This window comes from Cucurbita pepo, chromosome 6 (genome assembly GCF_057944985.1).
Source record: "Cucurbita pepo subsp. pepo isolate OVF chromosome 6, ASM5794498v1, whole genome shotgun sequence".
NCBI classification, from domain to species: domain Eukaryota; kingdom Viridiplantae; phylum Streptophyta; class Magnoliopsida; order Cucurbitales; family Cucurbitaceae; genus Cucurbita; species Cucurbita pepo.
Genome location: NC_141803.1, coordinates 1,655,648 through 1,680,554, shown reverse-complemented (window position 1 = coordinate 1,680,554; position 24,907 = coordinate 1,655,648). Strand labels below are relative to the sequence as shown.

At 32.2% G+C, this 24,907-nt stretch overlaps 5 protein-coding genes and 2 non-coding genes across 8 annotated transcripts; 4 read left to right on the top strand and 3 right to left on the bottom strand.

Moving 5' to 3' along the window:
- Nucleotides 1-3,903: 3,903 nt before the first annotated feature.
- On the bottom strand, nucleotides 3,904-4,588 carry LOC111797541 (VQ motif-containing protein 11-like). The gene has a single exon (XM_023680574.2). It carries the CDS (start codon nucleotides 4,528-4,530, stop codon nucleotides 4,009-4,011), a length of 522 nt encoding a protein of 173 aa, XP_023536342.2. The 5' UTR covers nucleotides 4,531-4,588; the 3' UTR covers nucleotides 3,904-4,008.
- Nucleotides 4,589-5,861: 1,273 nt separating this feature from the next.
- Nucleotides 5,862-9,287, top strand: LOC111796478 (DnaJ/Hsp40 cysteine-rich domain superfamily protein). Its single transcript, XM_023679112.2, has 3 exons — nucleotides 5,862-6,302; nucleotides 7,023-7,172; nucleotides 8,803-9,287. The coding sequence occupies exons 1-3, from the start codon at nucleotides 6,069-6,071 to the stop codon at nucleotides 8,878-8,880; spliced, it is 462 nt and encodes a 153-aa protein (XP_023534880.2). The 5' UTR covers nucleotides 5,862-6,068; the 3' UTR covers nucleotides 8,881-9,287.
- LOC111796477 (spindle/kinetochore-associated protein) lies at nucleotides 8,980-13,955 on the bottom strand. 2 transcript variants are annotated; one of them, XM_023679111.2, is made up of 6 exons: nucleotides 13,732-13,955; nucleotides 11,994-12,089; nucleotides 11,154-11,279; nucleotides 10,783-10,822; nucleotides 10,243-10,326; nucleotides 8,980-9,248 (listed from the first exon to the last, which is right to left on the bottom strand). In XM_023679111.2, exons 1-5 carry the CDS (start codon nucleotides 13,864-13,866, stop codon nucleotides 10,259-10,261), a joined length of 465 nt encoding a protein of 154 aa, XP_023534879.2. In that variant the 5' UTR covers nucleotides 13,867-13,955; the 3' UTR covers nucleotides 8,980-9,248; nucleotides 10,243-10,258. The 2 variants fall into 2 exon arrangements, with proteins under 2 accessions (XP_023534879.2, XP_023534877.2); XM_023679109.2 differs by having other exon boundaries at nucleotides 10,243-10,332; nucleotides 13,732-13,953.
- Nucleotides 13,956-14,861: 906 nt separating this feature from the next.
- TIC55-II (translocon at the inner envelope membrane of chloroplasts 55-II) lies at nucleotides 14,862-17,194 on the bottom strand. The gene is made up of 3 exons (XM_023680825.2): nucleotides 16,604-17,194; nucleotides 16,249-16,351; nucleotides 14,862-16,130 (listed from the first exon to the last, which is right to left on the bottom strand). Exons 1-3 carry the CDS (start codon nucleotides 17,026-17,028, stop codon nucleotides 15,012-15,014), a joined length of 1,647 nt encoding a protein of 548 aa, XP_023536593.2. The 5' UTR covers nucleotides 17,029-17,194; the 3' UTR covers nucleotides 14,862-15,011.
- Nucleotides 17,195-17,646: 452 nt separating this feature from the next.
- Nucleotides 17,647-17,720, top strand: TRNAI-AAU (transfer RNA isoleucine (anticodon AAU)). The gene has a single exon. It is a non-coding gene; the product is annotated as a tRNA-Ile (tRNA).
- Nucleotides 17,721-18,574: 854 nt separating this feature from the next.
- On the top strand, nucleotides 18,575-20,562 carry LOC111797430 (peroxidase 46). Its single transcript, XM_023680417.2, has 3 exons — nucleotides 18,575-18,917; nucleotides 19,144-19,323; nucleotides 19,794-20,562. Exons 1-3 carry the CDS (start codon nucleotides 18,630-18,632, stop codon nucleotides 20,373-20,375), a joined length of 1,050 nt encoding a protein of 349 aa, XP_023536185.2. The 5' UTR covers nucleotides 18,575-18,629; the 3' UTR covers nucleotides 20,376-20,562.
- Nucleotides 19,009-19,082, top strand: TRNAI-AAU (transfer RNA isoleucine (anticodon AAU)). Its single transcript has one exon. It is a non-coding gene; the product is annotated as a tRNA-Ile (tRNA).
- Nucleotides 20,563-24,907: the final 4,345 nt, after the last annotated feature.

The window sequence follows — 24,907 nt, the reverse complement described above, 5'->3', positions numbered from 1 at the left end:
ATATCTTACTTCCAAAAAAAAAAAAATTAAAATACTCTTTAAAAAATCTCAAAATATAATATCTGGGACGAAAAGTATTTTTTTAAAAAATACTAATGAACTTTTTACATGTTTCAAATATAATTTTTAATTTTTTTATAAAAAAAACACTAACATGGTTAAATTTTACTTTAGTGAAAAAGATATATATATACATATTACTTCCAAAAAAGATTATATATATATATCTTACTTCCAAAAAAAAATTAAATACTCTTTAAAAAATCTCAAAATATAATATCTTTAAAAAATCTCAAAATATAATATCTTGATTTTGGACGAAAAGTATTTTGTTTTAAAAATACTAATGAACTTTTTATATGTTTCAAATATAATTTTTAATTTTTTTAATAAAAAAACACTAACATGTTAAATTTTACTTTAGTGAAAAAAAATATATATATATATATCTTACTTCCAAAAAAAATTTAAAATACTCCTTAAAAATTCTCAAAATATAATATTTTGATTTTAGACGAAAAGTATTTTGTTTTAAAAATACTAATGAATATGTTTCAAATATAATTTTTAATTTTTTTATTAAAAAAAAAACGCTAACATGGTTAAATTTTATTTTAGTGAAAAAAGTGTTTTATATATATATTTTTTTTTTTTAAGTTTAAAAGTGTTATTATTGAAACTTTTCAAAAATGAAATGTATTTTTAAAAATAAAGTGCAAAATTAATGGATATGTTTATTAATCTAGCCATTTATTTTATGGCTAAATATATATAAAAAAAGGTTTAATTTTAGGTCGTCCATATGTAGTAATAATTTAAATATATTATTAAAATTTTAATCAATTAACACGATTATTAATTATGTGATCCATTATTTTTCCATGGAAAAATTATCAATCAAAATGGAATAAAAAAAAAAGTTAATAATTAAAAAAATATCATAATAGTAATAGAAAAATTCACTTAGAAAAAATAAAAACAAAAACAAAAAGGTAGTGGAATTTTTGAACAAAAGTGGCAAGAATCATAACCCCATATGCTGAATTCCACAATTTAAGAAAAGGTTCAAAGGGCATATTATTACGTAGAGAGAATGTCTTTTGGTAGCAATCATTTCAAAGAATAAGAACAAATCCCCCAAACACTCCATCATAATCATGATGCCCTTCCCATTTTGCCCCTTTGTGGTGACAATTTTTGACAACTCCTTTGACCCTAATGTGCCTCAAACCCCCCCTTTTTATTCTATTTTTTAATTATAAAAACACAAAAAAATACTTTTTTTTTTTATTTTATTATTATTTTATATGTCAAGATTTGTTTGGGGGACATCCCACGATATTAGAGGATATGTCTATTAATTAATTAATTTATTATTATTATTATTTATCATAAGAGAATTTAAAGTTCTTTGTCCAATATTAATTGTTGCATTTATATTCATATTCTATTTATTTCAATCATAAGGTTGAATAAATTCTCCCTATATTCTATTAGTTGTCAATCATTAACGTGACATAATTATTAATATACAATTTGTTTGAAAATATTAATTTTCAATATTTATCTTATAGTTTTTTAACAATATTTTATATTTCTTAATTTAATTTTATCCACAATTTTATATTATTTAGATTTTGAACCCTATCATATTTTATTAAGCTCTTTTAACTTTTAAATTTTTAATTAATATATTAAATACATTGTAGAAAATTAAAATTTATGTCAAATCAAACTTAAGACTTTGAGTGTCGTGTCAATAGGTCAAGAAAAATTTTAAAACCTTGAATAGACGTAGTCTCGGTTCATTCACATACCCCTCTTTTACTCGGGTTTCAGTTCAAATCTAGTTACTTTCAATTACTTATTGTACTAAATTTATTTCGACAATAAATGTTCAAAATTAAACTGTCAATTCAACAAAGTGTTCGAGAAATTGTAGCGATAATCGACACGTTTTCTTCTAAACCAAAAATTCAAATATCGATACTCGAATGCACGATTTTAGTTGACACTACTATTTTTTATTTCAACCATATATTTGTTGGTTTACGCTAATTCATATAAAACAATCAATTACTCCAATTTTACATTGCTTTCGATGAATAGAATTGAAGTATCAATTATTAATATCCATCTACCCGTCCATTTTTTGTGTTGACATCTACTTTCCGTCTTTAGCTTGATTACGTCTTAGTCTTAGAGTGGAATGTTAGTCTTATATTATAGGTCTAACGGTTACGCAAAGCGACGGATAACATTAATCTATTCAAAAAGCAAACACAAATGGTCAATAACAACAACCAATTTATCTATTTTTGCATCCGTACATTTTAAAATAAAAAATTTATACTAATAATAATATCAATTTCAGTTTAAATCCAACCAATTAATTTTGATTATATTTCAAATAATCTAAAAATCACGTAATTATTTAATTGGTTATTCTCTAAGAATTCTATCAAATTAACCATTAAATTTATAATGAAGGAGAAAAAAACAATAATGCATACCATCCCTAGTATCAATAAAAAAAAATGTTTATTATTTATTTGATATTTTTATTTTTTTTAATAATTTGTTAATTTATGCATTTTAATAAATCTATACACGCGTAAAAATTATGCGTCAACCAAGTATGGTAGTCAATGGTGGATGGCAGTAGCCAATAGCGATGGTCTGACAACAATCATGAAATCATGAAGTAAAGATAATCGAAGACATTTTTATGACTTTCATATATTAAAAAAACATGAAGTGCACGACAACTTATTAAAATAATAATAATAAACTTATTTTCAAAATTAAAAACTTACAAACTAGGATTGACGTAATTGGTAATAAAAAAAAATCGAATTGGGACACAAGTCAGTTGAAAAAGCGTAAAGAAATGAAGTCAATTTTCCGTGTGGAATTCCTGTCACCAACCATACAGAAAACGACACGTGTACAGAAAATCGTATACCGTGAGGTGCGTTTGTCAAGATTGGAGGATAAGCTACGAGCTCTCGAACGGTCCAATTAGACACGTGCCGTGTTCAGACAAAACAGCCGCTATCAAACTTGACATCTCCGCCGTTCAATGAATCCATCCAACGGCTCACGCCCCCCACAACACATATATTCCGTTTACGAGAACGACAGCGTCAAGTCCACTACAAAGCCATGTCAATGTTCTTTCTTACAGCTAAAGGGTGGGACCCACTAATGTGTCGTCGTGGACTTTTGTTTTCAATGTCTATTGTCACATTTATTTTTTTCTTTGACAAAATTTCGTGTCCCAACTTATTTATCTTTTTCTTAATTTAATATTTATCTCTATTTACTTCCATTTTTCTTATATAGATGTTTAATAAATATTTAAAAATTTAAAAATGATTATAAATTTAATTTTAAAAATTGAGATACTAAATAGAAGTAATTTTTTAGTTTAATGATGAAGGAAATAAAATAAATATCAATAAAAAATTAGATTTTAAGAGTTCAAACACAATATTTTCTACTCATATTTTAATATTAAACTCATTTCAACTTTAAATATAACAACAAAAAATTAATAATACAATCACATGTAAAATGTCGGTAACAAATTGAACAAAAAAAAAAAAGGGATATATATTAATTTAAAACTTTAAAATATCTATTAAAATTTTTAAAATAAAAAATTTAATCTTATTGAAATAGACAAAAATAATAAAACAAAAAACTTTTTGATAGGTTTCAACCATGATGGAATCAAACATTTCAAACAAATTTATCCTAAGGACACTTTGAAATTTGAAATGTTGAAAACTTACATTTAAAAAGCATATTCTTTTTTTTCCATTTTATACAATTAAATTAAATTAAATTAAATTCAAGAACTACAATGGATCAGCTCAAAGATCCTCGAAAATAAAAAAGAAAAAAAGAAAAAATTTGCACTAAAATTAAAAATATACAGAGACATTACTTGAAGAAAGGAACCCCCAATTTTCATTTTCGTTCTTTTATGCATTTTGAGATTGCTCAATTGGTGAATTTAGACGGGAACAAATTCAAGAGCTCCGGCGGCTGTGAGCTCCTCGGAGACGGGTGAAGGTAAAAGCCGCCGTCGGCTATGGCTTTATCCTCCGCCGTTACTGGCGGCGTCAGTGGCGAGGCTACGCCGGGCTTCCGTAAAAACAGGAACTCGGCGGCGAGAGGCGTAACCGGACTCGGAATGGGCGAGTCGAATCGGCGAGGGTGACTCGGCGAGTTTTTGAAAATTCCAGTGGGGCCGAGTTTGATCTCTAGCTTTCGTATTGTGTGCCGGCGCTCTTGGAGCTTGAACGGAGACCGGCGGGGACCGGTATGATGGTCTGTGGCGGGAGGTAAGGAATTCGAAGAGGAAAGTTTGGAGAGGTGAGTAACCGGAAGCTTTTCGGAGTGACCGGAAAAGCCGGTTAGCTTCTGGACGAGGTCTCTGAAGGAGTTTGGGTCGGCTTGGACGAAGGTGGTCGGAGAAGTTGACGGCGGTGGCGAAGAGATGGTGGTTAGATGTTTTTCCATCGGAGAGAGAGAGAGAGAGAGAGGGAGTGGAGTGCTTTTGAGCTTTTGGAAATTATTTTCTGACCTCCGAGGATGATCTTTATAACGGTACCTATAAGCTTGCGTCCTGTACTGTTTCATTTTTTTAACTTTTTATTTATAAATTTGTAGCTAAATTATATATATATATATAATAGAATCGATTTTATTTCTATATATTTTTTTTTTCATTTTTTATCTCTCAATTTTGAAATTTATACTGAAAATTATATTTTCAATTAAAATAAGAAATAAAAATTGACGAGTGACTTGTAATTTCTATACAAAAATTAAGAGAGATACATTACCATTAGATTATTTATGCTTATATAAATACTTAAATTATTGTAGATATTTATTTCATTTCAAGTTGTATTATTAAAAATATCATTTTACACCGTAAACTTGTACGCGTCAACTATTGTATTAAATTATGTGAATGATGTCACATGAGTCTTTCTTTTTTAAAATACTGGACATCATGTCAATTGTCGTTTTAATTTGAATAACATAGCCTACGACTTCTAATATCCCTGAGATGACAAACAAGAGAATAATAAGCTCGATTTCATATATAAAAGATACCGGTGGGATGACTAACAAAACCTTGATTATCCAATTCAAAATATAAGGATCAGATTGGATGAGATTATTTATTGATTTGGGTTGAATTAAAATTTTTATTAATAGAAAAAAAATTGGTTTTGTTTTTGGGCTGGAACTTTTATTTTATTTTTTATATTTTTTTATCAATCTGACAAACTTGAAAATAAGGTTCACACCTCAATTCAAATATACCCTAAAAATTTAAAATATGAAAGGAAGAATTTATCTTAGAGATCTTTAATTAATAATTTTTTACCATTAAAATACAAAAATTATCTTAAATGTCATTTTTAGCCCTACCTAATAAATATTAGGTAAATAGAAATAATAACATTTTATTTTGTTCAACAATTATGTGCCAAGTCGAGAAAGCAATGGTTTGGCTAATAATATAAAGAGCAATATATTAGATATTTCTCGACATATATTAAATTTAGAAAAAAAAATAATTTGAAAACTGGTTAATGTTAAAAAATAACCGTAGCTCTGAATGTTTAAATGTTCCACGTGGATTCAAATTTACCGGGAACAATAATTAAGGAAGTTCACGTTGTGGTTGTAGACGAGAGCTTTAAAATGTCCGACGTGTCACGTCTTAATGGGCCGAAGAAAGGAGATGGGCTATTAATGGGCCTAAGTAGGCCCAAAACGATGGTTGATTTGAGTTGGAGGGGTTAAAGTTGGACACGATAAGAAGAAGAAATCAAGTGGAGGGATGCAAAAACGAAATTTCTTTCGTCGAAAATGAGGCGGGCCCGAAAGAAACCCTCCAAGATATCTTCCACTTTCTCGACTCCGTGTCTTTCTTTGAATATCAGAAAAAATCTCTGGCGGTTCGTGTTTCGAACGAGATCGCAAAGGAAGGATCCGATTGCTTTGGAACGTGATTGAGAGAAGAGAAGTAAAGGAGAGAAATGACTAGTTCTGTGTGTTTCAGGCCTGTGATTATGGCGAAATCGATTGACGGCAGAGGATTTTCTTCTACGAGAATCATACTAATCGGCTCAGAGTTTGCTGCGAATCGTGTTTCGTTCACCGATTCGAGGCTACTGAGCTCTAGGATTTGTGGCGCGCGAGCTTCTATGGTGAATTCTTATGGAAGCTCGGATTTCGTCAAGAGGATGGAACAAGCATGGGAGATCTCTCAGGTACTCGCGATCTTCTACACTCCTCGTAATTTCCTTTCATTTCGTAGCTGTTTCATTTAGCTATCTCTCTTTCTGTCCTTGAGCGACGGTAGAATGAGTAGATGATTTCTTCCTGTTTCTTAGGCCCTGTGTTTCTTTCCAACGAGATTGCGATATTCTTTTTCTTTAACATTCTGCTAGCATTTATGCCGATATTTATGAACCTAATCGTGGAAATTAATCCTGATAATTCAACGAGTCTGTTTGCTTACATTCCTTTCCTGTGTGACGCGGTCAGGAGGAGGAATAGGAACCGCAAATTTCCCAATCCTAATCCGCTGAACCTAGCTTAGTCTGTAAGGATTTATGGCAACATTTGCTAGTCTAATCGAAGAAACCAGTCCTCATAGCATAACACGTTGCCTGTCCGCTTATGTTCTTTTCTGCTGTAATGCGATCAGGCTTAGGAGCCGATGATTTCCTTATCCTCTGGTTCTTCGGTTATGCTATGTCAGCTTAGAATTAACGTTTGTCTTCACGAACATAGTGGTAGAATATTCAAATCCTTTCGATCTCTGCTTTCCACAAGCATATTCATAGCATATATATGTTACCTGTTCATCATATTATTGTAATATGATTTAGAATGTTCAAAAGAAAAATTATCCGGTGTGTTTCTATTCGAACTTGAGATGATTTCACATCATGAAGAGCCTAACAGTCCTAATTATATGTTGACAGCAACCAACGCCTATTTGCTGCTCTTCTTGCCACTCAAATGGACATGTGGAGTGCCAATGGTGTAAGGGAACAGGCTTCTTTATTCTCGGAGATAATATGCTTTGTCAAGTTCCTTCCAGAAACACTAACTGTGTTATTTGCGCCGGCAAGGTATTCATGAAACTAACTTTATCTCTTTTTTTTCTTTTTCTTTTTTCTTTTCATCCTAGAACAATAAATTGCAGTACTCGTATTTTTTTGGATATGTTTGGAACCAGTTTCACGGTGGCTTTTCTGGTGCTAGGAAGTGTTTTTATCCAAATATATCAGATAAATACTTAATAAAACGTGTTTAATGATAAAACAATTTGTTGAGTTTTTATCTAACGGAAAGTATTTTTTAATAATTATATATACTTACTAAGTTACTATGATTTCGTGCATGAAAACATTAGTGAGATGGATATATAGAAGCATGAGCTAACGTTAGAAACTGTGGTTAGCAAGTATTTAGGAATAGTATGCGTTGTGTTGGATGAAACTAACAATAGAGGCTTTCAAGTCAATATTATGAAAAACACTTTCAAGTGTTTTTTGTTTTTTAGATAAGCGTTTTTTAGCATGTATTCAAATATAAACATTTCAAGTAGGTCAAAGTGTTTTTAACCACGAAAATCAACTTTTTTTAAAGCGCTTTCGAATACTCTGGGGCTCCTATATTTTATGAAGTACATTTTTAAAGATGGAATTACTTTGTGCTTCTTCTATTTTTGACCTAAATGTCTGCTACCTAAATTTTCACTGCACACTTTCCTTTCCTTCTGCATCTCCACTTCTTTTTGCAACTCGACATATACATTTTATCGCATTCTCCCCTATTCTCTGTATACTTTCTAATTATTAACTTCCTAAACACTCGCTTCTTTTTTGAACTGAGGAATGTGTTTGTTGTACCCAAGCACTTTTTCTTTAAACACTTTTGATAAAATCATTTTCATATTTTACCTTCAAATATTTTTTCTTTTTTCTTTAAATATTTTTAATAAGAATGTTTTCATATTTTACCTATTGCAAATATGTTTTCTTTTTCTCACCATTATTTTTGGATATTTTGAGTCAATCGCTTTAAATTCATTATCTCTCATGTATATGGATGAAAAATAGTTTTTAAATGAATCCTTTTTCTTTTGAAGTATTTTTTTTTCTTTCCTTCAAATTTGACCGTACAAGTGTTGTGGTGTTTTCTTTTTTTGCTCTGTATTCTTTTTTTCTAGTTAACCACTTTGATTAAAGATAGTTTTTTTTTTAAAAAAAGTAATCCAATTTCTTTTAGTTTTTTTTATTCTTTGACATTTTTTTAAAGTAATACTTCAGATCATCTAGACACAATTTTAATTTTCTTTTTCATATAGTTATAAAAAAAAAAACAAAAAAAAAAAAAAACCAATTTCATTCAAAAAGCATGTCTTTCGTAAAGTTATTTCAGATGCACTATATTGTTTCTTTAAAAAAGATTACTTGTAGTTAGTTGTTAGATACTTTCATTGAACTACAAGACTTTGTTTGAAACTAACTTTTAGATAATCCAGAGAACAACAACAAAAGAAAACAACAAGACTTTGTTTGAAACTAACTTTTAGATAATCCAGAGAACAACAACAAAAGAAAACAACAAGGCTTTGTTTGAAACTAACTTTTAGATAATCCAGAGAACTACTACTTGGCCTTTATTTCTCCATAATTTATGAACTGCCAGATAGAGTAGTTTAATTAGTATGGTTAACGTGCCATTATTTTTCAGGGCTCTATCCGATGCTCCGACTGCCAGGGAACAGGTTACCGGGCCAAGTGGCTGGGTGAGCCCCCCATTTCTAAATAGACCGAAACTTCAGCAAAAAAGAAAATGCCAGAGTCTGATCTGGTGCTACCAGGTCTAATCAAGTCGACTATAATTTGCCATTATTATTTTTATTAAATCTCATAACCAACGTCTAGTGCAGTTTTCATTAAAATCGAGCAGCCAGCTTGCGAATGGATCGCAGGCCTTTTGCTGCTTTAAGATTCTTTGTATATTGTTTCAGAATCAGTCAAATTCATGTTGTTCATTGAATGTCATAGTGAAGTTACATTTGGCTCACAAGGTGTGCTAAGCATGCCATTTAACTTTTAGACATCTTTAGCGTCGGCAAGTGAATTGTGTGCACAGATTCTCCTTCATGGTCTCAGTAAACGATGTCATGAAAACACCTGCATGAGCCAACAGAAAATTTAATATTTCTTTTTATCTTTGTATTTGTTAATTATTTTATCTTTGTTTATTTTCCTTAAAAATATGAATCATTTCAATAATGTTCAAAATCTAAAAAGTATAAGACATGTAAAGCAGAAGACAAAGAAATGTTAGTTCTGTGTCTTTTGGCAGCATATTTTTTACTTCAAATAAAAATCTGACCTGTTTTTGGTAAAAATAGAAGCCAAAATATCTAGTTTTATAAGTAAAATTATAAAAGCTACCTATTAATTTTTAATTCTTCATAGGTAGAAAAAGTTTGAAGAGTTAATAACGAAAGTGAGAGAGAGAGAGAGCAGAAACTTTAAATTCTTCATAGGTAGAAAAAGTTCGAAGAGAAAAAATAACGAAAGTGAGAGAGAGAGAGCGGAAACTTTAAGTCGGAGAAAAAGAATAAATTTAGTTAATTAAAAGTAATTTTAAGTGCGCGTCATAGAAAAAACGCTTTAAGAGTCAGAAAGATGCATATCTACTAAGAAAATTTGATATTTTGAAGAATGATCTTTTTTTAATTTTAAAATTTTACCTAGAATTGAGAAATTAAAAGTTACACATTATTTTGGTTATCAAATAAACAGTCCAGAATATGAAAGATAAAAAAAAAGTGATACTAAACCACAATCATTTGGATAAATTCATGTCTTAAAATATAACATCCAAGAAATCACTTGGAAGTATTGGCATTTGTTTTAAAGCATCTGTAAATGGAAAGCTTTGATATTAATATTTTCAATGCATCACAAAAATATAAAGAAAATGCCCAAATTATTATCAACACGTACATACTATCATTTCGTAAGTAAATGTTTATTCATTAATTTTAAATAACATTTGCATGAGGTTTCTTCATGGTTTTTTTTTTTTTTTTTTTTTTTTTTTTTTTTTAAAGAAAATTGTCAATATTGATAAATAAGTCGATAATTTGGATTTTAGTAGATGGAAGGGAGATACCTGGCATAGTTTGGAATTATTCCTGCACTACAGCCGAGAAGAGCAACTTGTTGACGTCACTAGACTCGGCGTCCTCTTGGCCATCTTCCCCTACATTACCTCTTATTAATACAACTTTGAATGAAAAACATGAACCAATTCAAATCCAAATCCAAACTCAAGAGATCAATTATTAAATATTAAATATAGTAGTTGAACAAATTCAAATCCAAATTCAAATCCAAATCCAAACTCAATAAATAAAACATCAATTATTAAATATTAATTATATTCCTTATGCTAAATAAGAAAAAAAAAGTCAAACTACCTAACTTTCTAGTTTCTACACAACAGCAAAGGCAAACATTACTACTTTTTAGAGTCATCAACACGAAATCTATAAAAATTAATCTATATATTTTTAAAAAAATTCATAAACTAAAAGATTCGTCATTAAAATTAATATTAAGACCAAACAATATTTTAAGTATATTGTAAGCTAGAATTCAAAACACAGGTCTAAACATCAATTGCAAGAAAGCTTGAAAAGAATCCTCTTACCAATTTTTGATTGAACTTGTGTTGTCCACTCTTCAGTGATCTGCAGAAGACAAATTCAGGATATGGTTTAGCATTGAAAAATGACACTGCAAGTACTACAAAACACGACGCTTCTACATGGAGAGGGCGAGACATATGATTGTGTAAGCTTTATCCAAAAGATCGAAATACCCACAGACCATCTAATGTGGATATCCAATCGTAAGTAAAGCCTTTTGCATATTTAATATTGGATGCTTGCTGGCAAATGGTACAAAAACTATAAGCACCACTTGGAAATTGCAACCCTTTTAAACCACATAAAGCAAATGACAGAGCACTTGAGAAAAAAAATTCCAAGAATGTCCATTTCACTGTGTTACAATGGATACCTGCTTGAATTGCACAAATGCAGGATCATCGTCATCTCTGACAAAGGGTTTGCCCATGGATGCTTGCATTTTGTGTAGCATGTTTCTGTTCCCAACAAGAACCGTCCGAGCCTTATCAATTACATCCTGCATTTGAACAGCGCGTAATCTTTGCATAATTTAGCAATAGGTAATGAAATCACTCAATCTCAGTTTCAGAACAAGAATAAATACTGTACTTGCTCCCCGATAAAAATGCAAAAGAGGCACCGATGAACAAGACATTAACTCAAACACACTACTTTGTCATCGGTAAGTTATTTAAGAATTTAAATGTTACTATTTTACTATAAAAGAATAGTGAAAACCACGATAAGAAAAATGGAGAAAACAAGCATAGATTTCAAAAACAAACTAAAAACTAAATAGTTAATAAACATTAGGATTTATTTATTTGAAATTCATTGTAGGTAATATATTGAACAAAATATTCTCGATTTAATTATATCTTATGAAAAATACCATTATATTTTAAATTATATATAAATCAAAATCAAAGTCACATTTCCACACACCAAATACATTCATCCTACTATCATCAGACATCACATTTCCTAAGCTCAAACTTCATATATTCATTTTTTTTTCTAAGTGTAATATATCATTTCATTGCATGGAATCTTAGTGAAATGGAGAATTTATTTATTTTTGGACATATAAGTGAATCTTTGGAGTTGCAGAACTAATTCTTGAAGAAAAAAAAAACAACTTAGTATGTACAGAGCACGAAGTCTTGCAGGTTAAATGCGTGTGTTTCCTCAAGTCAATACCTATCTGGAAAAGGTAAAGGCAGCAAGATACCTGTTTGGCCATCAAAACTTCACGACACTGCTCTTTCAAGGTTGATATATCATCCCGTATCTTCTTTATCCTTAAAGCTAACTTCATTGGATTCGCCTGCAAATAATGTACAAAACCTTGAATGAAAACCACCAGTTGAGCAACAACAGATTTGTATTCATGTTTTCCAGAAAGAATATGAAGGATAATCTGAGATAGAATTCAAAATAAATCCGTGGTTAACTTTGTGCCGAGACGATGAATACTTTGCATAACGAGATAGCCCCGTCCCCACTACATGTTTTAAGAGGCTTTCAATCTCAACCGTCAAACAATGACTTGACAATCGCTGTCATTAAGAGTGTTTGAATCCAATATCACTGTCACATGGTGGCATGCATTGTAGAGAAACCAACGGAAATTTTTAATCACACGTTTTATCAAAGATCAAAAAGCTCAATATAGTCAGAAGTTCGAAAATGAAGAAAAATTGTGGATGACTAAATTCTCCGAAAACTTCAATCTGAAAGTTCGATAGTCCATTCTCAGAACAACAATATTAGACAGCGAACCTTTTAAAATCAAGAATTACAACAAATTTTTGGCTAGCACTATGAAATAAACTGACGCGCAAGAGAGGAGGAAACAATTCTACGTTAAGCTCAAAATCTTGTAATAGTACTGCGGTTCTAATTGAAAAATGAAAGGACTCCTCATTAAGCTCAAGATTGAGTACTTCCTCCTCAAACCAAATACTGAAATGAAAACTAGTGACTCGACTCTTGAAAATAACTATGTTGCCCAGACTCTATCCGGATTTATTTGCTCTAACATTGTGGAACAAAATAATTCATCGTTAAGCTCAAGATCTTGTGATACTACTAATCAAATGCTAATAACAAAAGATAATGAAATAACTCTTCATTAAGATCGACATCTTGTATGTCCTCCTCAATTAAAATACTGCCTCCGCTCAGAAGTCTAGAAGCAGAGAAAACAAAATAGTTCAATTCAAACGTATGTTGCTCTTACTCTGTCAGGATTGACTACTTGCTCCTACGATGCAGAATTGAACAATTCTACATCAAGCTCGAGATCTTCTATTAATACAGTGAATAACAGCAAAGAGAAAACAAAATAGTTCGACATTGAGCTCCAGATTTTGAACTTCGTCATCAAACTAAACAGTACCTCGACTAAGAAAATAGAGAGTCTATGATGCTCTTACGCTGAAGAATGATATAATTCTACATTAAGCTTGTGATCTTGTATTAGTACAGTGAATAGCAGCAGAGAGAGAACAAAATAGTTCAAAATTGAGCGCCAGATCTTGAACTTCATGCTCAAACTAAACAGTGCCTCGATTAAGAAAATAGAAAGTCTATGATGCTCTTACGCTGAAGAATGAAATAATCCTACACTAAGCTTGTGATCTTGTATTAGTACAGTGAATAACACAAAGAGAGAACCAAATAGTTTAAAATCGAGCTCCAGATCTTGAACTTCGACCTCAAACTAAACAGTGCCTCGATTAAGAAAATAGAAAGAGCCTATGATGCTTTTTTGCTGTAGAATGAAATAATTCTACATTAAGCTCAAAGATCTAGTACTAGAACTATGAATTACCAACAGCGAAGAGAGACATAAACAATTCTACATTCATTTCGAGCCTTAGAGCTTCCTTCTTAAACCAATAACTGCCTCCATTCAATAAACGAGAAGAAGAAGAAGAAGAAGAGGAAGATCGTGTTGCTCTTACGCTGTCAGGATAGATTTGCTGAAACTCCTTCTCGAGCCTGTATTGAACAACCGAGAGATCGTGATTGGCCTTCGTGAATAAGTTCGTCAATCCATCGGCTGCTTGATGATGTTGATGAAGACGATCGAGCGCCATCCTCGCTCTGCTAGGGTTTTCGCGCTCTCTAAATTTGAAGCTCCTTCCGCGCCAATGAACTCTGTATTTGCCTTATTTAAATGAAAGACTGGGTGGTGCGTTGGATACATCTACTATCCGCCACGTGTTATGTTGATATTTTGAGAGAATAAGTATAATTTTAAAAATGAAATGATCATCTCCAGAGTTCTAGAAACGAAAAAATGTAATTATTAAAAATTTTATTTTTAAAATTTAGCTAAAAATTAATATGTTACCTTACAAAGCATAAAATAGGACACTGACGTCTTTGAGAAAATAACTACCATTTAAAAAAATCTAAATGATTATTAAATAAGATCGGTGTTGAGTAAATTAAAAAACCGGAATATTGTTTATAATATATTATTAATGAATAAAAGTTAAATTAATCAAAATTATTTTAATAAGTTAAATTCATCCAATATTATTTATTTATATAAAATTAAAAAATTTGATAATATATTGAATGCAAACGTGTAACTGCCAAACCTACTGCTAGAAATAATTGAATAAATTTTTAACACATTTAGTAGAGAGAGATTTACCCACTTTTATAAATAATGATTTGTTCTCCTCCTTAACCGACACCGAATCAATCTCACTTTTATAAATAATGATTTGTTTTCCTCCTTAACCGACACGGAATCTCACAATCCATCCCCTTCGGAACCAAGCATCCTCGTGCTACTCGTTCCCTTCTCCAATCGATGTGGGACCCCCCAATCCACCCCTTTGGAGACAGCGTCGTTGCTGACACACCGCCTCGTGTCCACTCCCTTCGGAGCTCAGTCTCCTCACTAGCACATCACCCGGTATCTGGCTATGATACCATTTGTAACTGTTCAAGCTCACTGGTAGTAGAGATTGTCCTCTTTGAGTTTTTCCTTTCGAGTTTTAAAAATTCGAATGCTAGGGAAAAGTTTACACACCCTTATAAAGAATGTTTCGCTCTTCTCTTCAACCGACGTGGGATCTCACAAACACCAAACATAGATATTTAATTTTCAGACATTTTTTTTACAAGCATCACAAGTAAGATCTTCAACAAAACCGCCCCTAAGAAAATGAAAACCATGAGGTTTAATCACTCTGTTCAGTACTTAAATCTCCCTATGCATGTAATATCACAACCTTCTGTGAGTTCTTATAAAATTAGTGGTATTTAATGCCACAATAGCTGAGCATGCATAAGCTCCACCATAGCACAATGCTGCAGACAACAGAATGAGGGCCTTCCATTGCCTTCCACTCACCAAAATGGCCAATGCAACCAAAGTGACGGCAATGGCAGAAAGAGCCTTATTCCAAGTTTGAAAAGATTTGATGACATTACTGCAACTCCTGCAATGAATGATATGTCGAAAGTATCGGTTCGACAAGTTCGGAGAATGCATCGTGCCGATCCCCCCTTTAGCCGGAGCAGATGCTGAAGCTCCAGCAACTAGTCCCACCGGGGCGTGTTCAACAACAGCAGGCAGTTTAGGCAACGAAATTGTAGCATGTCCGAAGTAATACGGCATCCCGTGCCCGACCTTGTCCATCCAGCGTCGATACTCGAGAACCCAAGTATCGGAAGATCGTAAGTTGAGGTAGAGCTCTTTGGTGGGCAGTTTTTCTCTCATTAGAACCTCATTTTGGGATGAAAGAAATCCCATATCTTGCTCAAAAACCTTGCAGGCATTTTGGTGGATAAACCATGAAGGCAGCAATTTCAACAGAGAGGAAGATCTTGTGCTACCAAATCTCACTATAAGCATGGATTTCCCCTGGCCTGTAGGCCTACAGAGGAAAAGTCCTGTAAAGTAATCCACAGCACCTTTTTCATTGGGAATTTCCTTGTTATTCTGAAGGACACAAGGAGCTTCAAACCTTAAGAAGTTTGACAATGACTGTTCTTTAGAACGGCCCCATCGACCAGCGAAACCACGGTTCGTACGCTCGGTAACTTCGAATCCTAATGGCTGAGCATCTTCCCTTCTGGCACTAAAATCTGTTCTATCATGGGAGATAGGTACATGTGCAGGATCCATAAGGTTCTCAAGAAGTATGGAGTGATCATAAGGAAGCTCATGAATGGTCGAATTGTCTCGGAACCCGGGCCGCTCGAAGTTGTCGAACCACGGTATCTTTTTGAGGGTTGGAGGCTTTTCCAAAGACATCCACACCCATACAACTCCCTGTGAGTCCCTTACCTCGTATGTTCTTAGACATGCTGATCTAGGAATCTTGGCATCTGAAGGAAGCTGTATAACACAATTCAAGCCTAAGTTGAATGGATTAATGCAATTCAATTTATATTCAACTCGTTTCTAAGGACTTTTTAAAGGCACTTAGAAAGAGATCAAATTCATTCAATATTACCTGAGGAATCTTCACACATTTCCCCTCGCCTTCAAATTGCCAGCCATGGTAAAGACATTCCAGCTTGCCATCGATTAATTGGCCTTCAGAGAGCTTTGCTAGCCTAATATCAGACTAAAGTAAGTTAAGCAGATCCATTTTAAGTTATACTATGAATTCTTATTATCCCTTGATTAATTGTTTATCCAGAAACAAGAACAACAAATGCATAATTAACAGGAAGAACAAGCTCAAAATAGAAATAGATTAAGCGTTAATCGGATGAATTTTGGTCTTAATGAGTTTATTTCGAACTGGCTAATAAAGCGAAGGTCGCAGATTCGAGACCTGCATGGGTCTTTTTTTTTTTTCATACCTATGGGGGCACCTGTCTTCGTGACATCGGAGCTCGCCGGTTCCATCGCGGTACAGAACCAACTGCTTATCGAACACAGTGAGCCCTAAAGGAGCATCCTCCGGCACATCTCGCGTAAGGTACAGCGGGTACCACTCTTCAGTCCAGTCGTACTCCACCGAAGATCCACCGCTAAGCTCCTCGTCGGTCGCCGGACCCAAAATGACCGCCTGATCATCATCGTCCTTCAGATCGCCGATTGAAGCTGTAGTTCCGGCGTCTACAACGGCGTCGCCGCGAACCACGAATCTCTTCCTGGCGGCGACTAATTTGAACGGCAAAGAGGAAGCGGAAGGCGATGGAGCGTTAAGGACATTCGCGAAGCGCGTGCGCTTAGGTGCGTGGGAGAAAGGGGAAACGGAAAGAAATGGGCGGAGGGAGGCCATGGCGGTGGTTGAAGTGAAGGAGGAGTAGAGGAATTTAGGGATTTGAAGGAGTGAAGATTTGTTTGGTTAGAAGAGTGAGGCAGTTCTGTGAACCACACATTCAATCTTTCAACAGAGATGATCGGGAAATTAAGCGCGGGACAAATGGCCATGATCCCTTGTAGAAACGACATGTCGGTTTTTCCTCTTTCCTCTTTTAGTACGCAACGATTAGAGAAACATGAACAAGTAAGTCTATAAGTAGAGATCCGATGATTGAGACGTAGACGACTTCTCCGTCCCCATCTTTTCCAGCATTCATTTTCATATTAGCTAGAAATTTCTTAATACTTTTAATAAAAATAAATTAATTTAAACTTTTTAAAATTTTGACCTTCGCTAAAATAGTATATGCTAATTACTGTTAAATTATATTAACTTGTTAATTATGTTCTCATTATACTAAAATTATAATAATAATAGTAGCAGCCCAATGTTTAATTAAACATATTTAATTTATAAGCATATAATATGAATTTAAAAAATTATAATTTAACCACTAAACCTGCGCAAATGAGTTTCCAATTTGATTTACAAAGTGTATGAATTTATTAAAACAATTTCACGTTCTTGTCAAATGGCCTATTAGCTCAGTTGGTTAGAGCGTCGTGCTAATAACGCGAAGGTCGCAGGTTCGAAACCTGCATGGGCCAATTTTTATATTCCTTTTTGTTTTTATCATCTTTAACGTTACCAGTGGGGGCAGCTTATCTGCGTGACAGTGGAGCCTCAGCACACTGTGAATCTCTTTTTAGCCGCAATTAATTTGAACGGCCAATAGGAATTAAGACGCAAAGGAGCGTGAAGAAGAAGCTGAGTTCGTGACGCCGAGGGAGTTGGTTTGTGGGACAAGGCCAATAAATCCATGAAATAATATGGAAGTTGAAACTTTACTCGTAAAAATAAATAATATCTTACTTTGAAAAGCAGCGGATTTGCGATTGTGCGGCACTCACTTTTCAACGACAAGTGAGCTAAGCCAATTCGTTATTGCGTCGCCTAGGCCAAGCGACGCATGCTCGAGCCTTTCGCCTTGATTTTAAGAGAAGGTTTTAGAAAGCGATGACAGATAGAAATATTCGAAAGAGAGATTTTTGAAAGAGACGTTATATAAGTGAGCAAGAGAGAAATAACAACGGCTTACCGTCTATAACCTTATATAGGGGATACGATTACTTCTAAATAATAATAATAATAATTCAATAATGACAATGATGAACAAAATTAGAATAAATAATATTAAATAATTAATTATTTAAAGCAATATCTTTAACGATATTCTCCATTTATGAATAAAATGCAATAAAATACACAACTTTTATTAATGTTTTTTACACTCAAATCTGACTGGCACATAATGGGGAAGAAGAGCCATAAATAGGGCTTAATAAATTTCCCATGGGCGGCGAAGTGAAGGAATAGCTGTGAAGTAAATGTCGTGCATTAAGGGCCAAACATGTCTCTTCAAAGACGTGTGACTTTCAACACTCTGCTACCACCCAACTTCTTCAATGCCGCTTTAAATTTCTCTTGCTTTCTCCCTTTTATTCTGTTTCTTTATAATGCTTAGCGAAGACCAAATCCTTTTATTCCCAGTTAGCTTCTCAGATACCACGACAGATTTGTTCATGGCGAAAACGGCGTCGTGTAGCGATATATGCAAGTCGTTTTTGCTTCTTCTGGTTTTGTCTGTTCCGGCATCGACGGTGGCCTTGTCGTTCGGGTTTTACGCTGCCACGTGTCCTGCGGCGGAGTTTATGGTCCGGAATATCGTTAGATCGGCTTCCTCCGTTGACCCCTCCGTTCCCGGCAAGCTCCTCCGACTTCTCTTCCATGACTGTTTTGTTGAGGTCAGAGTAACCTGGTTTAGTCTTCTTTTTGTAAAACGACGCCGCATTAGTCTTGTTTTAATTTTAATCTTGGAAGCCGATCTTGTCAACTGGCCTATTAGCTCAGTTGGTTAGAGCGTCGTGCTAATAACGCGAAGGTCGCAGGTTCGAAACCTGCATGGGCCATTTTTTTTTTCTTTTTGTTTTAATTTTATATTGAACTGCTGTAAAATCTCAAAATTTCCAGGGCTGTGACGCATCTGTGTTGCTGCAAGGAAATGGAACGGAAAGAACTGACCCTGGAAACAAGTCTCTTGGAGGCTTTGAAGTTATTGATTCAGCTAAGAGAAATCTTGAATTTTTCTGTCCCCAAACTGTCTCCTGTGCCGACATTGTCGTTTTGGCCGCCAGAGATGCCGTTGAATTCGTGAGTTTTTCGTCCATTTATCTCTAAAATTTAAATTTTAAATGTTAAAATTTGTATTTATATAATATTTAAACTTTAAAAATTACAGGTTTTTTAATTTTAAAAATTGTATTAAATACATTAGAAGTTATTTGATTAATTAGATAAAAACTTAATTATTATTATTATTTTTTGTTAAAACTCCAAATCTTTAAGTTTATATTTAGGAAAACCATGAATTTTATATAATTTGAAAGTTTAAAAGGAAAAGGATTCTTTTTTTTTTTACTTAAAAGGCTTAGTTTCTTTCTTTCTTTTCTTTTTTTTTTTTTTTTTTAAATATGGGTAGGGAGTGGATAAGAAAAATATTGTAATTTTTAAAAAATAAAATAAAAAACAAAATGGTTGGCCAAACTAACAATAATCTCGTTTGAAAAGCACGTCCAAAATACTTGTCTTTCTCAATCGCTCATCTCTTATCCAATGCACAGACCGGCGGGCACTTCGTCCAAGTCCCGACCGGCCGGAGAGACGGAAAAATATCGGCGGCGTCAAACGTCCGACCAAACATTGTCGACACAAGCTTTTCAGTCGACCAAATGATGTCTCTCTTCTCATCAAAAGGTCTGTCGGCGGACGATCTTGTCGTCCTTTCTGGGGCCCACACCATCGGATCGGCCCACTGCAGCGCCTTCAGTGACCGCTTCAGAAGAGATTCAAACGGCCGAATGAGCCTCGTCGACGCCTCTCTGGACGGCTCATATGCCAACGAGCTTATGCGGCGGTGCTCCGCCGGTGCCGCCTCCGCCGTCACCGTCGAAAACGATCCGGAGACGGCGGCTGTCTTCGACAATCAGTACTACAGAAACATTCTGTCGCACAAAGGGCTGTTTCAGTCGGATTCTGTTCTGATTAGCGACGGCCGGACCAGGGCCCGGGTGGAGAGCTTTGCAGAGGATCAGATTGGGTTCTTTGAAAGCTGGGCTCAGTCGTTCTTGAAACTCAGTAGTATTGGAGTTAAAAGTGGGGACGAAGGGGAAATTAGATTGTCGTGTTCTTCTAATAATGTTTGAAATTTGGTGGGAAAAAAAAAAATGTATAAATATTTGGCTCTTTGAAAATGTTTAATTTTTCTTCTTCCCATTAATTATAATTTGGGCTTGCATTAAATGGGCCTACATTTGGGCTTGCATTGTAGGCCTAGTCAGCACAATAACGAGCCTCCTATAAAAAAAATGTTAGATTTACCATTTTCACAAATTTTAATTAAATATATCTGTTATATATATATATATATATACATACATATATATAATTATATTTGTTAAAAATAAAAATAAAAATTAAAAAAAACTTGATTTTCAAGTTGCTGACGTGTTTCTTCAAGTGTTTTAATAAATAAAAAATAAAATTTGAACTCCACACGTTTGCGCAATAAAATTCTCAGCTGAAGCAACAAAGAAAGAGAGGACAGTCTCTATTTTTAAATAATTATTTTTTAATTGTATTTTTCCAAAATAATCTCAACAATATTTTTTAAATCAAAGTTTTTTTTTTTTTTTTTGGTAAAAAAAGAAAAACAATTTATTCCTTCTTATTCTTAATGTATACAATTTGGAGGATATAAGTGTAATTTTATTATTATTTTAAATTTAAAATAAATAAAAAAGAAAAAGGGGAATTTTCTTATGGGTACAATGTCGTGTGAGAAACTTCCAAGCAATGGGGAAGAAAAAATAAAAAGAGTGTGGAAATTAAACTAAAAGGCTAAAAAGAAAAGGAAAAAGAGTGGTTAGCTTTCACAAACAATAAAGAAAATAGCTAAAAAAAAATAAAGCTGTAAGCTGCCATGACAATGACTCTTTGGTCCTCAAAGAGTCTTAACCGCTTGGAAGAATAAATTTTGAGGTTTTTTTTTTTTTTTTCTTATGTTTAATTTATTTTTCTATTTTGTCGTACTTTCCTTGTCCAATAATTGGTCGTGTCACTGCAATTGTCCCACAAATTATGATAAAATTAGGAGGAAAATACTACGTTTTTTTAAGGCATGTTTAATTAATATATTTTTTTTAATAATTGAACTAAAAATAAATAAATAAATATATATATATATATATATATATATATATATATATATATATATATATATATATATTTTTTTTTTTTTTTTTTTTTTTTTTTTTTTGTCTAATAAGATATTATATTTTTAATTTGTATAATTATCCGTAGTGTAGAATTTGAAGAGGAAAAGAAAAGGCATGGTGCGTTCATATGTCGAATCGAGTTTGATGTGGAAACAACTATACGCAATTAGTTGGGTTTTTCAAAAAAGTCATGAGATTTTCGTTCACATCAGAGACACGAAAAGGAAAGGAACAATTTCCAATAAATAAATAAATAAATAATTATATTTCTTGATTAAAGAAAACGAAACCCATTAATTGTGGAGAAATGAATGGGTGGAATTAAGCCAACCTCTCACGTTTGTGTATTTCCTTTCACTGGCCACTTCAAAGTGCAGAATTGACCCACTAAGACCCATTAATCTTTTTTTTTTTTTTTTTTTAATTTAAAATTCTCAATTAGGTCATTTTTTTGGGTTAAAATTAAAAAAATTGAAATTTATTAATAAATTGGTCGGGTTTTGAAGAGAAATGATCCGTCTACAGTGGAATTAATTAAAATAATTCAAAAAAATTATGAAGAATTGCTGAAAATAGATTCGGTTATTTATTTATTTTTTATTTTTTATTTTTTTTTTTACTGGGGGGAGATGGGGAGGGCCCATAGAACCACTGAGTTGATACTTATCGGGAATAAGCATTTGCATTTTGGGTCCTTTTCAGCTTCTCTTCTACGCACTCTTGATTGGGACATTCTTTTGTTTCTCACAACATTTATGAACCTTATTCACTCAACATGGAAATATAATTGGATTTCCACTTTCTAATACTATTTCCACTAAATATCATATTTTCCCTAATTATTTGAGTATTTTGTGGATAAAATTTATATAAAATAGTTTGAGCTATACAAGGTTTTGTTATGAATCACGGATCTCCACAATGATATGATATTGTCCACTTTGAGCTTAAGCGCTCAGGAGCCCTCGAACAAAATACACCCTTTGTTCGACATGATTAAGTTTAGGGCATGGCTCTGATGCCATGTTAGAAATCACGGATCTCCTATGATATTGTCCACTTTGAGCATAAGCTCTCGTAGCAGTGCTCTAGGCTTCCCTACAAGGGCTCATACCAGTGAAGATAGTATTTCTCACTTATAAACCCACTATCTTTCATTAAATTAACCAATGTGGAACTCACTCTCAATAATCCTCAACCGGTTTTAATTAAATTAAAAATATTCAGTAAAATAATTGAATGAAAATTATGCAATATCCATTTTTTACCATATTTTTGTTCAATATTTTCTAAAATGTTCGATAATTCTCTTTAACACGTGTCCATGTGTTTATAAAAAGAAGAATTTAAAACGACCTAAGTAAAAATTATTATTTTTTTAATTTTTAATTATGTGGGTAACATATTAATTAATTAACAATTATATTATATTATATATACATGTGTACGTATGTACGTATGACAAGTGTCCATGGTATTCTAATGGAGCGTTGTCTCTGTCGAGTAGATACTATATATTTTTTCCTGAAAAGTTTTAAGGAAATCTGATGTAAAATATACACTAATGGAATTAAAGGTAGAGAGCGAGAAAAATAAATAAATAAATAAATTTAATTATTAGAAATGGACTACACATGTTGAGTTGGGAAAGGATCGATTTCACTTTTGGTTTTGTATTGTTTTTTTTTTTTTTTTTTTTTTTTTTGTATATTAGACGAAAACAAAATAAATAAATCAATATTATTTTATTTCATTAAAAATCTTTAATTTCGGTGATCTAAATCGAGTGGCTATCTTGGCTTTTCATTTGGATTGATAATCATTATAGTTCCATATAAACAAAGTTCTAATTCTAAATAATTTAAGGTATTTAGATAAAATATTTATTACCCTTCAAAAAAGTAATAATCATTGGTCTTTTTCCTCTTTTTACTTCGTCATCTTTTCATGTTTAGTCCTAAAATATGCAAGTACTTATCTTTTGTTTTTTTGTCTTATTATGAATTATTTAACAAACGGTAAATTTATCTGAAAATTTAGTAACTTTAATTTTTTAATTTTTTTTTACAGAATATTCAACACGCAACCTACTAAATGTAAATTCACCATCAATTAAATTTTTGCCAAATAAATAAAATCGATACAAAAAATATAAGAAGGTCAAATTCAAGAACGGAAGAATTTGTTCTATTCCATGTTTCGAGTAACCTAGTCTAGAGCATAAAGATTATCTTAATATACATTCTATAAGGGTCAGTTTTGTTACCGTTATTTTTTATTTCTCAAATTATTTAATTTTCTCTATATTATTATTATTTTTTTTTAGAGTTATTTCTTTGTTTTCATTGCTACTTTTTTTAATATAATTTTTTTAAAAAGTTCAACTATTTAAGCTCATTATCTTTATAACTATTTTAACTTTTTTTTGTTATAGACTTTTTATCCATGGGTTGTAATTATTAAAACTTATTATCAAAGTAAATTCTAAAGTATATGAATAAAAAATTTAGTCAACAATATTTAATTGTTTTAAATTAAATCGGGTTAGAAATATTTTATTTATATGAAATTGTGATAATATTTTTAATGCAATACCAAATACCTTGATTGTCAAACAATTTTTTCTAGGTATCATAAACAACACGGGAGAGTTTAACCATTTTTTGAACATATTTCCTCACATAAATGAACTAGCGGGTCGATGAATCGATTTAATAAATAATTTTTTTTTTCATATGTACAATCATAGTAAAAAATAATAAGAAAGATAAGATTAACAACATTAATATAAAAAAATTTAAAAGACTAAAGATGTCATACTTCTATTTTGTAGGTAAGATGTTTAAATCGGGACCTCGCATGATTAATTAAAAAAAGAATACAAATAAAATAATGAGAAGTTTTTAAATACTAAACAAACATTAAAATTAAATACTAATTTATTTGTTATTATTTTTTTTAGGAAAAAAACAGCGTTTGTATTTACGGCTTCCGTAATCAATGAATATGACTACTTTCTTTGGTCTAATTTGGTCAAGTGGGAGTGGTGGGTCCCACCTTCCATTCCAACAAAATTTTATTCAACCGTTCAAATTAGCTGGCCACAACATTATGAGTGTAATCCCAAATTAAGACCCAAATTATTTAATTATATATTTTTTATTTATCTTTTACAAAAGTTCTGATAAAAGGAGGACGTAATTTTTTGTGGAAAGCGTGAATCGTCCCTCAATTGAGCAAACAAAATAATATCTTCTTTGATTTTAGATCCAATAAATTCTAAACTCTCAATAATTTCAAATTAATATCACCACCTTCCAACACTAACTTATTAATTATTATTATTATTTAAAAGCCTTACTTTTCTCTTAATTATATATAAATTAAAAGTTTAACAAATAAATAAATGATATGAAATTAATTTTGATCGTAGGTTTAAAAATGTAAAATCTAATATTAAA

Excerpts from the sequence above, each read along its gene's own strand:
- LOC111796477 (XM_023679109.2), bottom strand. The coding sequence starts at position 13,866 with ATGGCGCTCGATCGTCTTCATCAACATCATCAAGCAGCCGATGGATTG. Across the intron at positions 12,090-13,731 it reads AGCAAATCTATCCTGACAGC|GCGAATCCAATGAAGTTAGC; the intron begins GTAAGAGCAACA and ends CATTATTTGCAG. Across the intron at positions 10,823-11,153 it reads CATTTGTGCAATTCAAGCAG|ATCACTGAAGAGTGGACAAC; the intron begins GTATCCATTGTA and ends TGTCTTCTGCAG.
- LOC111797430 (XM_023680417.2), top strand. The coding sequence starts at position 18,630 with ATGCTTAGCGAAGACCAAATCCTTTTATTCCCAGTTAGCTTCTCAGAT. Across the intron at positions 18,918-19,143 it reads TCCATGACTGTTTTGTTGAG|GGCTGTGACGCATCTGTGTT; the intron begins GTCAGAGTAACC and ends CAAAATTTCCAG. Across the intron at positions 19,324-19,793 it reads CCAGAGATGCCGTTGAATTC|ACCGGCGGGCACTTCGTCCA; the intron begins GTGAGTTTTTCG and ends TCCAATGCACAG.
- LOC111797541 (XM_023680574.2), bottom strand. The coding sequence starts at position 4,530 with ATGGAAAAACATCTAACCACCATCTCTTCGCCACCGCCGTCAACTTCT.
- TIC55-II (XM_023680825.2), bottom strand. The coding sequence starts at position 17,028 with ATGGCCTCCCTCCGCCCATTTCTTTCCGTTTCCCCTTTCTCCCACGCA. Across the intron at positions 16,352-16,603 it reads GAAGACAGGTGCCCCCATAG|GCTAGCAAAGCTCTCTGAAG; the intron begins GTATGAAAAAAA and ends GTCTGATATTAG. Across the intron at positions 16,131-16,248 it reads AATGTGTGAAGATTCCTCAG|CTTCCTTCAGATGCCAAGAT; the intron begins GTAATATTGAAT and ends TGTGTTATACAG.
- LOC111796478 (XM_023679112.2), top strand. The coding sequence starts at position 6,069 with ATGACTAGTTCTGTGTGTTTCAGGCCTGTGATTATGGCGAAATCGATT. Across the intron at positions 6,303-7,022 it reads AAGCATGGGAGATCTCTCAG|CAACCAACGCCTATTTGCTG; the intron begins GTACTCGCGATC and ends ATATGTTGACAG. Across the intron at positions 7,173-8,802 it reads GTGTTATTTGCGCCGGCAAG|GGCTCTATCCGATGCTCCGA; the intron begins GTATTCATGAAA and ends ATTATTTTTCAG.